Source organism: Vicia villosa, unplaced genomic scaffold, assembly GCF_029867415.1.
Source record: "Vicia villosa cultivar HV-30 ecotype Madison, WI unplaced genomic scaffold, Vvil1.0 ctg.003619F_1_1, whole genome shotgun sequence".
NCBI classification, from domain to species: domain Eukaryota; kingdom Viridiplantae; phylum Streptophyta; class Magnoliopsida; order Fabales; family Fabaceae; genus Vicia; species Vicia villosa.
The window spans coordinates 43,096-56,518 of record NW_026706256.1 but is presented as its reverse complement, the minus strand read 5'-3'; the positions used below and the strand labels follow the sequence as shown (position 1 = coordinate 56,518).

Genomic DNA, 13,423 nt, shown 5'->3' with positions numbered 1-13,423 from the left:
AAAATGAATATATTAAACAAAATAAATATATACAGATTAAGTAGTGTAGTTATGTCGAATATGTATGTTATAGTAGAAAAAAAGTCTTAAATTAGAATAAATCATTCATACAAAGGAAAAATAAACCCTTAACAAAAAATCGGATATTATAAATTTAGTTTCATCGTTTACTTTAACATTTAATTTCATTTTCAATTATAAATTCAACATATTAAATGACAATGATTAGTAATCCGTATTAGTTATTTTCAAATATAAATGGTACAAAATAATAATAAAATCCTATCATAAATTGAAAATATTTATAAAAAATAATTAAAATATAATAATCCCGTAATGACTGATTTAACCTTAAAATAATAGTATTCAAGTGATTAGTTAGGGATTAAAATGTAATAAATAGAGGCATTAAGATTCTTATTATAGTAGTAGATAACAAATATTTGTAATAATTTTTGTATGAATGATTCCATTTAATAAATAAAAAATAAGATAAGTTTTTTATTGTCGTCCAATTAAGATTTTCCCTTTTTATAAATATCTATTTAATTTTATAAATAAACAAAAATAAATTAATTATTGAATATTTTCCCTTTTTTATAAATATCTATTCAATTAAGATTTTCCCTTTTTTATTGTCAATTATAAATTCAACATATTAAATGACAATGATTAGTAATCCGTATTAGTTATTTTCAAATATAAATGGTACAAAATAATAATAAAATCCTATCATAAATTGAAAATATTTATAAAAAATAATTAAAATATAATAATCCCGTAATGACTGATTTAACCTTAAAATAATAGTATTCAAGTGATTAGTTAGGGATTAAAATGTAATAAATAGAGGCATTAAGATTCTTATTATAGTAGTAGATAACAAATATTTGTAATAATTTTTGTATGAATGATTCCATTTAATAAATAAAAAATAAGATAAGTTTTTTATTGTCGTCCAATTAAGATTTTCCCTTTTTATAAATATCTATTTAATTTTATAAATAAACAAAAATAAATTAATTATTGAAGATTTTCCCTTTTTTATAAATATCTATTCAATTAAGATTTTCCCTTTTTTATTGTCACTTTATCTTTGTAAAAATTAAATTTTTTGAAGTATTCCAAAATATATAGAATTGAAAGATATATTAGATTAATTAATGAATGACACATTACAAAATAAATATATAAAATATAATATTTTCCTTTTCACACCAACACTCATGTCATAGTTTTATTTATTTATTTATTTTTATGGGTCAGGTCTAACCTTACTTTTATATATTTTATAATATAGTTTGAGTTCTTAAAAAAAAAAAAATTGTTTATAAATATGCAAACTAAGTCAAATAAGCATTCATTCAGCTGCTAGGGGAAGATTCAATATAATTTAACGGAACAAATTGATTGGAAATGGAAAGAAAAAAGACTACGATTCTTAGCGTAGCAAATTGAATGTGGTAAATTGTGTAGTGTGAGGCACGTAATGTAAGGAATAAGAACTGGATGCTGCCATGTTCTTCTACTCTTATACTGCATACTGAAGGTATATATAAATATAAAATTCAGCTTTAAATTTTGAGTTAAAGAGTATGATAAAATTGAAGAATGATACACATTGAAAAAAAAGTTGTGGATCAAAAAGTATATCCTTCTCCTTTATTATCTCATTTTGAGAAGAAAAACATGAATTTGCAACCTTTTCCAAACAAGAACATGATACAATATTAACTTTAAATTATTCAACTTCTGAAAGACGTAACTTGAGTAAATTAATGTTCCTGTATGGTTACAATTCATTCTTCTAAACTTTTGCGTTAAGAAAAAAACAAAAGTTGAATCAAAGTCATATCATTAATTAATAAGAAAAGTTTATAAAATGAATGAAAGTCATATAATTTGAGACGAGTTGTTAAAAGAAAGTCAAAAGCCTGTATTTTTTTCAAGCAAAGAAGTCCATCTTATATTTAATGATTTATTAAATGGTATAAAATTAACAAAAATATAATAACAAATATCTAAAGCAAGTCGGTAGCGCAACTTGTTTGCAAGTTAAAAGAAACAGGAGTTAAGTGCATTCAAAGAACTCAATATAATTAAGTTTTATTTTAATTTAATTTTACAAATAGATTTTCATCATCAGAACTATACATATTTTCAGTTTTAAGTAAATTTAAGATTTTCTTGCAAGTAGCGGATCTTGTTCAAATATTTATGAATGAATGAATTAAAATTTAGTATTCGCAAATCAACTTCATCGTCACACCAATCAACAATACAATAAACTTAATTGACAATAGTCTTAACTAGGTATTTCTAATTAGCAATTGATTGTCTTGTCCCAATGAAACGCTAGACTCAAGCTAATGCCCGACTCTATACACAATCTATAACTCCAATGTAATGACATATTCAAAGCATAGCCTGACACCGTCAGCTAAAAACTTTAAAACTTTGGGAGTAACTTTTTTAGACTAACCTTTTGACCAACTCAAAGCCCAATCACATCTTCCAAACTAACTAAGTCTAATATCACCTCCTCTTAAGGTACAATTATTCTACCACACAGTCTTTAAATGTTACGTAATTTTAATCATACAAAATTCTAATTCTAGCACATACTCAAACAAAAAGTTTGTTGGAGCCTATTAATACTCCAACTCCACTTTTGAAGTCTTTAACAATTCACACCTCACACTGAGTGAGTGAGTGAAGCCCGTGAACCACTCATCAAAAGAAACAACTTGATTGAAGCACTTTCAACTGTATCTCATCGCTTGTGAATGAATAAATACTTCAATAAATTTGACATCAATTAATCATATGCCAATCCTATTTGGTCCAAGACACTGACAGGGCCAAAAGTTTTGCTTTATTATTTTCTAGTTGGAAAATTCCTACTTCATTAGCCAGCACTCCTTTCCCATTTCACTTCACTTTTTATCTTCTTCTAGGATAACGAGAATAATGTTGTATGTTGCTTGTTATAGAATGGCCGTGAATTAAATTAAAAGCATATAGAAAGTTTTTTTAAAACCAAACCAAACTTGAGCCATGTAATTAAAAGGGAAATTACATTGACATTTTTTAAAATTTATTAAAAGACAACTGCAAGAACCGTAACATGTTAAAATCAACGTTTTAAAATCTAAAATAGGTTGATTAGATCGGAAAGTAGGATGATCCAATCAGGTTAAAGGACCATAGTTATAATAGTTATAGGAGAATGATAAGTGTACACCATTTGATACACTAACACCATAGTTGTATACCTACAAACCATGTATTTTGTTTTTTTAATAATTTATTTTGTCTTGATATCTGTGTAAGAATATTTTTCTTATTAAAATTTACGGTGTATGCTAAGGTGTAGAAAAAAAGGGGTAAGGATAGCATACCTCATAGTTATAATTGGTCCCGTAAATATTGATGTGATATGGTCAGTTTATGGGTCAAACTAATTTTTTTTTAATTAACAATTGACCTTTTTATGTTTGATTTTTTAATTCATCAAAATGACATTCATTAAAAAATTGAAATAAGCAAAAAAAAAAAAAAGAGTTTTTTCTCCTTTACATTTAGAATTTTTTTTTTTTAAACTTATTGTATTATTATAAATTATTAGACTTTGTGTTTTCGTTGACTATGTTTAAAAGTTATTTTATTTTATAATTGTGTTTTTTTTCAAAAATATTTGAAATTTGTTATATTTGAAAGTTTGAATGCGATTGATATCAACCTATTTGCATTAATAGTTTTATAGAATTTTTTATATTTTATAATTATAAAATCTACATTAGGAACCATATTTAATGAATTTCTTTTTATTTGTATAAATTAGAATAGCAGTCATACATTTCGATTAATAATTTATTGGTCCGACTAGTAACTTAATGGTCCATTAACTTGACCGATTCAATGTCTCGTGCGAATTTTAGCACTAATTAAAGGGGTTTATTTTTTCCATCCTAAAGGTTACTCCTACACCTTAGTGTAAAATCAAAATTACTTTTGAAATACGGAAATATACTTACGGACCAGTTTGTAACACCCCAAATCTACCCGGTAATTATAAACAAATATTAGAGTATAAAAGTCTTAAAACACACATCTCATCTGAGGCGTCACAATTGCGTCTAAAACAAATCACAAACATGCTCACATATATATAGATACATAGCAAGTAATACGGAGGAATCTCACATCCATTAAACATCATTACTCAAATAGTCATAATATCGCAGCGGAACAACATCAACAATAATATCCAAGTCATGCATGCCAAACATGGGCGACTAAGAATCCAACATATCTCTATAGGATGTAACAACATAATCCATAAGAGGTAACCATATCCAAACATAATACAAGAAACGACAAGACAACAACAATAAGACTCGACATCATCAAAGCAAACTAGACGTCCCTCGAGTGCTACGTATCAGAGCATCGACACACCGACACGAGCTAATAGGTATACGACTACTCCACGACAATAACTGCAAGTTACCAACAAAAGGTAACATTCAAACAGAAGGGGTGAGATATCATTCATTATAAAGAAATGTATGATAATATTCAAAGCGTAGTAAAGATCATACATATATCACCACTTCTCATCACATAGCATGTTAAACAGTTCAATTCGCTAAACATCTAGCAATACAGTAAGATTGTCAACCAACAAGTATAACATCATATTCTAATCACAAATATAACACTAATACATCAAGCAAACATCGCATCATCACATCTCAACAACATCCCATCATCACATCATACAAACACATATTGAGCATAACATCAAATGTCCTACAAATGCGACTCGACTTATGCAAATGCATGTGGTACCAATTTGGAGTAAAACTCCCACCGTCTCAATTTTGCCATTGGGCACACCGTCGCTATTTGCCAATAAGGCCACCGTCGCTTTTGCCAAAAGGCCACGGTTGCTTATGCAAATGCATGTGACACAATGAATGCAACATCCACACCAACACAACACATACAACATGAACAATACGTCACAACATCACTTAAAATCACCATCGAACATCATCAATATAATGTCGAACTTCAACAACAACAAAATCCCCATTATTCATAAGAATGCATCACGTCACCATGTCGCATCATCATACAACAACAATTCATCTCACAACAACTATTACATCATACAACAATCCAATTCAAGAAAAATGATTCACAAGAGTTTCCAAAGATATTCAAAGCATATACAATGGAAAGACATCAATTACAGCTTCACGGAGGTTCAAACGACATACGAAAAAGGAGTTACAGACCAAAAGATACATCATTTCGAAGTTTGGACAAGTTTTGTAAAACAGGGCCCGCTTAGCGGCTTCAAGCGCGCTTCAAGCGGCGTGTGGCATAAGCTTTTTACGAAACTGGCTCCGCTTAGCGAGCCTCTTTATTTTTCAAAATGAAACAGCATCTGCTTAGCGAGCCCGAGTCTGCTTAGCGGAAGCGCGATTATGCAGAAAAATGACAGCAGCAACAGACCTGCGTAATCACCCTTCCCTCACCCAAGACTCATTCAAATCAACGACTAAACATGTATAAACATGAAATCTATCATCATCTATCATCAAACATCAATCAAAGATTTCATGCATTTTCATCATAAACCCTAAAGTTCTACACAAAGGTAACCCATGGTTCAACATACAATCCAACCCACCCTAAACATCATCATACATCCCTTTATCATGAAAGAATCCCACCCTTACCTTAGGTTTTGGATTGAAGACAACTCTATCTTCAACCTTGAGATTCTCCTCTTCTCTTCTCTCTTCTCTTCTTTCACCAAAATCCCCAAAGATGAGTTCTAATTCTATTCTTCTCTAAAAACCTTGTTTTGTGAAACTCTTACTATCTTCCTAATTACTAATGGGCTCTAATTAACACTCCCCACTTACTAATGTCAACCTAGGCCCAATAATTCATCTAACTCATTAACTCATGTTATTTACTATTAAAACTCGATATATAACACAAATATCACATAAGCATATAATTTACCACTTAATGATTAAATAAATCACATAGCACATAATTAAATAAAGTACTTAAATGAAAAACAGGCGTTACACAGTTCACACATAATTCATTCGTAAGTGAGTCAGACTATAATTTTTATCAAAATTTAATACGGAAATGCATATCCGAGTCATTTACGAAAATGCAACGCTTGACGATTTTAATCAGTAAGGTGCGAGACTCCCCCTTCCTCATTTCTAGTATACTCTCTCAAACTCTTTCAAACTCTAAAAACTCTCTCAACTCACTTCTAAGTTTCTACTCACAACATCCAATCAATCAAAGTACTCAATATCAAACTCACATTTGATAAGTTTTTGAATGCAAGATTTTTACATTTGATTTTTCTATACATGCATTTGTAGAGATTGAGCATTAGATTGTGTAATAGATTGTTTAGATATGTAGTTTAACTGGGCAATGTGTTTGCATCCTTTAATGTTTATGTATCATTTTCATAACACTTGTGCTACGCCATAATTAATAATTAATATTTGTTGTAACAAACGATGCCAATTAACGATGTAATTTTGTGAGAAAGAAAGAGTTTCTTAATTGACCAAGAAACATTTCAATTAACAAAGGAGAGGGAAGAAAAAGAAGAAAATAAAATTTGTTAATATTGTTATTCTCTACATTCTCATTAGGGTTTATGATTACAAGTATTACAGAATAACACCCAACTTGGACCTCTCTTAACAACCTGGGAGATCAGCCTATTTATAGACTACTATGTATTTTATGTATGATGATAACTCATATATACATGACATACATAGCTAACTTAGACACTAAGCTGACTTATACAACTGCATGCTAGAACAAACTTCGACCACAACACACACATCTTCGACTATTGCATACTAGAATAGAACAGACGTTGACTACAACATCACTACTCAGTCGAACCATGAACCTACCCTTCTCGAGACTAGAGTTCGATTCAAATACCACAAATCTCCACCTTATCTCAAACTCTACAACATGAAGGGAACAAACTAGCTTTCATCATGCAGCTTTATCAACTGTATACAGAGGAAGAACTTGTTGCTTAGGGATGAATTGGTGATCATATTTGCAGCATTGTGATAATCCAAAACCTTCATCACTTTGATTTCACCACTTTTGATTTTCTCCTTGACGAAATGTAGCATAACATAAATGTGTTTGGTTCTCTCATGATAGGCTTAATTTTTCGACAGATGTATGACATTTTGACTATCACATTTAACAGTGATAGCTGGACCTTGATGTTTCAATTCTTTAGCAAACCCTTCAAACCACAATGCTTCATTAACAACTTCAGTGAAGACAATATACCTTTTAAAATATTACTAGTGAAGACAACATATTCAACTCCATTGATTGATAAGGCTACAACCTTTTAAAGTATTAATTTCCAATTGATTGATGTACCAAATATAGTGCACTCCCAGGACATCTCATTTTCATGAGTCATAATCAATATAACTTTGCTTTAAAATTAAATATTAAAAACATTAAGTTATAAATAAAAAAAATTAATTAGAGATTCCATCATGTATCCGATAATTTTGTTTCTATTCTTAAGACTTAATACTAAATGCCATGAGAATTGGGTGTCACATTAATAAATATTATTTCTTTAGCAAAAATTTTTGGGTGTCACATTAATAAATATTATTTCTTTAGCAAAAATTTGAAGGAGAATTGAGTGGAAGACTATAAATTAGAAAAACGCAAGAAATCAAAATCATTAAAAAAATGGAAGGAAAAAAACATAATTATAATGTTGAGGATCAAAATTACAATTAAATCTTTAATTTATATTTAGAATTGTTGTCGATATAAAAAACACTACACTTTCATTAAATTAACTTTGGAATAGTACGCATTAATAATTAAATTATGCAATTGGAAAAATAACATTTATTTTAATATTGAAAAGTAAGAAATTTAATTTAAAATAAATTTATTTTCTAAAATGAACTAAATAAAATATAATCTTAAAATCTGCGCATTTAATTTTTTAAGAATTTACAAAAAAAATTCCCACAGCTTAGATTTGCAGCTTTAAGTTTAAAACAGAGAGGGAGGTATTAGATGTCTAACCAAAACATGCTATTAGACAAATAAGTCCCCTATGAAGCACCAACACACGGAACATGACCCCGACCTCAACACGGTGATATCGATAATAATTTGAAAAAATGAATAACCAAAATGTAATCACAAGTGTTGGTGCAATCACAAGTGTCGGTGCAAGTGTCCACAGACACGCCTTTTCAGAGATGTCGGTGTTACATAGCAAGGACTCTACTTTTGCACATGAACCATTATAGCTAACTAGGAACACAAGTAATACAGAATATCAACATAGGTTCTCTCACAAGTAGGGAACAAGAACACCATCAGAAATTAAACTTTATTAGGAAAGAAACACCCACCTGACTGCATGATGAAACTATCTAGTAAACGACTGCCGTGTTTCGCAATCTCGAGGACATTAAGCTCTATAGTTTACATTGCTAATTGAAGAGAACAAATAACAGTAAAACTTCATGGGGGTGATTAATTTCTGAAAGGTGATTAATATCATGCTTCATAAAACAAGGATAACTGAAGATATCAAACATCAGATAAAATAACAAGGCTGGTGCAAAAGCATTTGAAGCATTTATACTGGAGTCAAGCCAACCACACCTGCAAACAAGCAAGCACAACAAAAACATTATCATAGAGTAGAAACATAAAATGTTTGATGCAGAAACATTATAGTAAAAACATTATAAAGATTGCAGACATATAAATCAGCTATAACTTTTGAGAATTGGACTATAGAATGAGCATAAGAATTTCACCCTGGTACAAGAGTACCCACCATGCATGAAACAAGTTTAACCTATAATCTAAATTTACATTATGCTCATATTATTTAATATTTATTAATAAAGATATATCAACTTTTCTTTACTAGTTCAACAAATTTTCTTGATAGACTATTTAGTCTATATGAAATAAGAGATAACTTTTAAGATGCTGATAAACTATTGTAATGTATGAACATAGCTCAAACATCAATGAGTGTGTGAAATAGGCGATGCAAGTATGGTGTGCATGCAGGTTTTAATATTGTTCTTGCGAGGCAGGTTAATATCTTAGCAGCAAAGGTGCTTTGAGCGAAACCATGCCCTTTACCGTCTTTCTACTGTATTGCCAATACTACTTTAAAATGGACTGCTAAATGCCTGATAGATGACAAAAAAAGGTGCTTCTATAGCTTTTAACACCAAATATTATGTTTTTAGACAAATTGCAAGTATGACATGTGGCATAACATCTATAAGTTTAAATGCAATCACTATAATTGGGAAAGGCTTTGATTTAAATGTAAACCTATAGCTTATAAAAAAAATTGACAGTTATGTATTCAAGCTTGTGATTTCTCTTTTAATCGAAATATATTGATACCATTCAGTAAAAAATTTATCAAATTTAATTTTAAGCCAATAACTCCAATCCAAGAAGGCAACAAAATGAGAAACTGCATATACTTTCTTGTTTTAATTGGAGAATGAATTCCACAATTGTATCATATCACTGTCAAAGGTCTAAAAGCATATATGCAAAACGATATTCTAAACCAATAGTCATCTACGTCAACCTAACATATTCTCAAGTATCATTTACGTCAACCTAACATATAGCAACATGTACATGCCATAATTTCAATAAAACCATTTGTTCAATTTAGCAGTAGATAGTGTTCATCTGCTATAAATCGAGACCCAGCTTATCCAGACTTAAATGCGCAACTCTTTGAGAATAATGTATGGAGCTTGATTCTAAACCATATCAAAGATGCGCATTGCTTAATGGAAAGTAATTGAAGAAAAGTGCAAATCAAATAACATATGATATAATCATAAACATGTAAGAATTGACAAATAAGAAAAGGATAGAACTGTTTTAATGCATAAGTTTCTACATACCACAAGCTAATCTTCCACCAGCATTCCCGGTGCTCAAACTAAGTTCATGTCCACCTGCAAAAGTATGAGCAGATGCAGATGAGACCAAAATAAAAATACTTCAGTTATTATTTACATACCATACTCGATATACAAGACTACAAACACAACATGAGATATACAATGTTAGAAAGAACATAAACAAGCAACTTCATATTCATGGCATTCTTCCCCTGTGACAAGTAGACACTCATCTCTTGTCTATTTGGGTAAGCTGGTTTGAAGCTTGTGACAGTGATAGGAATGAGGGAGTTGGGCCTAATGATCAGGGAGTCACACTTAAGAAGGTTGTGGACAGGCCCAAAATATGGAGTATACCAAAGGAAGCACATAAGGATATAGTGAGAGTATCTGGAAGGACGAACTGGAGGCAGGACTGACATCAGAGTTAGTTATATAAGGGAATAATGTGGTGTAAGAGAATCATCTTAGAATTATGTTATTGGAAAGAGAGAATACTCTCGTGAGAACCACTGGAATAGGCTAGTAGTATCCCTCTACGAGATTTGTTTTTCATTCTGTTATACTATTTTCTCCATTGGTCTATCAATAAAATTTCATCAGTTTACTTCGTTATTTTCTGTAAACCCATTAGACAGTATTTTCATCTATAGCATAAATCATAAGGAAAATATCAATAAATATTTAAAATGAAAGAACTAACCCTTTCCCAGGTCATCTTGAAGTTCGTGAACCACTAAGGCTCTCCCAACGACTGAATTGGGGCCAGTGAGTGGTATCTGCATGATTTTGTCAAAGAACAAGGTTAGCTACATTCAACAACACACCATATAGTTTCTTCAAAAAACTCAGTGTTCCGACCCACAGGCACAAGAACCATGGCTTGAAATAATTATCAAAAGAACTGTCAACTATCATATTTTTAAAATACAAATAACAAAGCACACCTGATTGTCCACGATTGTCGCCTCTGCAACTCCTGCATTTCCCAAAATCAAAAAACGACACATAAGAAGATTAGAAGATCCAGAAAGCTTTTCAAAGCAGATGAAACTAGAGAAGCATTACCTTCAGCATTAGCAACTATGTTTCCCAGGTCACCCGCATGACGGATTTCATCTTCAGGAGCACCATGTGTCAACTTGTTGGGATTAAAATGTGGTCCTAAATAAGAGATTCAAGAAGAAAACAGTCCCAATTTTAGTCAAATAAAACCCTAGCAAAAAAAGAAGATACAACAAAATGGAAACAAATGTCTGCATTACCTGTTGAGATACACCCATTAGTGGTATCACCATACTCATGCTACAAGTTAAAGCAACACATATTATAGAGGCAGATAAGTAAATAATTTTTTTGAAGGAAGGGACATAAAGGAACACTCACTAGGTGAAAACCATGAAGCCCTGGAGTAAGGCCAGTGATTCGAACATTAACTGTTGTTGGACCTACTCATCAAACAAAATTCAAAAACATATATAGCTTCTAGTTATGCAATTCAGCACATGGAGAAGTAATCATTACATTACTAAATATACTTAACAAAACTGCAACCTATTAGCATAATGGCAACCTATAAAGCACGAACACGAAAAACACGACACCGACAGGTCGGAGTAAGAATTTGAAGAAAACTAATAAATTAAACTCAATCGTTCTCGGACACCGATACATACACATCATTTTTCAGAGATGCGGTGCTACATAGACTGCAACTAATTCACAATGAAGCATGCCATTCATTTCAATTTTCAGTAACAATAAAAAAACCCAAATTACTATTGATAAATTGACAAGTGAAATGGAGATTTGAAAGGATTAGGAAGAGGAGCCACCTTCGTCGTCTTGAGTGAGAGTGACAACACCTTCGACGGCGGAGGTTCCCTTAAGGACAGCGACGGCTTTCTTGGCAGCAGCAACGACGGTGAGAGGTTTGAAATTGGAAGTTCTTGTAAGGGTTGAGAATTGGGGAGCGAGCTTGACGGAGACACCGGAGAAAGATGTTCGGAGAAGAGAGTGAGAAGAGAGTGTTGAAGGTGAGACGAGAGTTTGTGAAGCCATTGCTAGTTGCATAGTGAGATAGAGTTTCGGGTGTTTGTGATAATGCAACAGAGAATGTGTGAAATAAAATTGTTTTGGTTTTTGTTGCTCCCAACATCACACACTTTCTAGTTTCTACCCCTTTCTCTAGTTTTGTTTTTTTTAATGTTTTTTTATTTTTGTTTTGGTTGGATTTGTTATGTGGTAGGAAATTGGAAATGCAAAATAATAAGAAAAAAATGAAGAAAATAAATAAAACAAATGAGTCTATTCATTTGGAAAAGAAAACATGACTAGGGGTGGCAAACGGGCATGTTCGTCCCATTTAGGTCCGTTCTACAAAAGTCTGCAAAAAATAGAGCGGAACGGACATAGTTAAGGGTACGAGTCTAAAATCTTGGCCCTCCCTGCAGAAAAGTGAGAGCGGGGCCGGAGAATGTCTACGAACTTTGGATCTTTTTTATGTAAAGCCCGCAAAAAAAAACAAGGCAGTCAGGCATATTAGAAGTTGTGAGCCTAAAACTTTGTCCCGTCCTGCGAAAATATGTGTGCAAAACTGGCATGCCCAGCGAGTCGGGCCTGTTTTGCCACCCCTAAACATGACATAGTTATTGTAGTCAATTCAATTTGCTTAGAGATTATATTTGGGAGGTACACTCTCCGGTCTCAAATATAAGCAACAAAAAAAATTCAATGTTCTTAAATATAAGCAAAAGACATCTATAATTATTACATTCAATGTTATTATTTCAAATATACCGCTACTTTTTTTTCACATTTTTATGTCTTTAACAATTTTCAAAGCAAAAAGTAGGAGTAAAGTTAGAAAGAGTCTAAGACTTAGATGCATTTAGACATTTTTCTTAAAGGGTGGTTTTGTTTGTAAATTTGCTTATATATGAGACCGGAGGAATTATATAATAGACTCGAGTGGATATATCAGTTTTAGTTAGATAGACATGTTTTATATCATATACTTTGGGGTATATCAATTTTGTTTTATCCTATTTGTTTTACTTTTTATTTGGGTGACTAGTATGTATATAAATACTACTTTTTTCATTTTTGAAACATACACAATAATAAATTATCTTTTTTCCCCTCAATCACTTTATAATTTTTTCTCCATTTATCATCATTTGTCAGGTAACCTGTGATACATGCTCCCCACTAAATTGGTATTGGGAGCACTAATTCGGTCCTCAATCTCTAGCCTTGGCGAATGGAAGCACTACCTCCAACTAATTCCTAACCAATCAACCAGTTTTCAAGGGAGAAAACTATAATAGATGGTGAGCACAAATAAAAATCATATTCAAAGTTGAAGAAGTGGTTGAAATCGTGAATGA

At 31.4% G+C, this 13,423-nt stretch overlaps 1 protein-coding gene across 1 annotated transcript; it reads right to left on the bottom strand.

Annotated features, from left to right (window-relative positions):
* Positions 1 to 8,453: 8,453 nt before the first annotated feature.
* LOC131641292 (superoxide dismutase [Cu-Zn], chloroplastic-like) lies at positions 8,454 to 12,188 on the bottom strand. Its single transcript, XM_058911597.1, has 8 exons — positions 11,870 to 12,188; positions 11,421 to 11,482; positions 11,300 to 11,339; positions 11,103 to 11,198; positions 10,982 to 11,013; positions 10,738 to 10,813; positions 10,035 to 10,088; positions 8,454 to 8,745 (listed from the first exon to the last, which is right to left on the bottom strand). The coding sequence occupies exons 1-8, from the start codon at positions 12,105 to 12,107 to the stop codon at positions 8,720 to 8,722; spliced, it is 624 nt and encodes a 207-aa protein (XP_058767580.1). The 5' UTR covers positions 12,108 to 12,188; the 3' UTR covers positions 8,454 to 8,719.
* Between the last annotated feature and the right edge of the window lie 1,235 nt (positions 12,189 to 13,423).

Excerpts from the sequence above, each read along its gene's own strand:
- LOC131641292 (XM_058911597.1), bottom strand. The coding sequence starts at position 12,107 with ATGCAACTAGCAATGGCTTCACAAACTCTCGTCTCACCTTCAACACTC. Across the intron at positions 11,483-11,869 it reads TCTCACTCAAGACGACGAAG|GTCCAACAACAGTTAATGTT; the intron begins GTGGCTCCTCTT and ends TTTGATGAGTAG. Across the intron at positions 8,746-10,034 it reads TGGTGGAAGATTAGCTTGTG|GTGTGGTTGGCTTGACTCCA; the intron begins GTATGTAGAAAC and ends GCTTGTTTGCAG.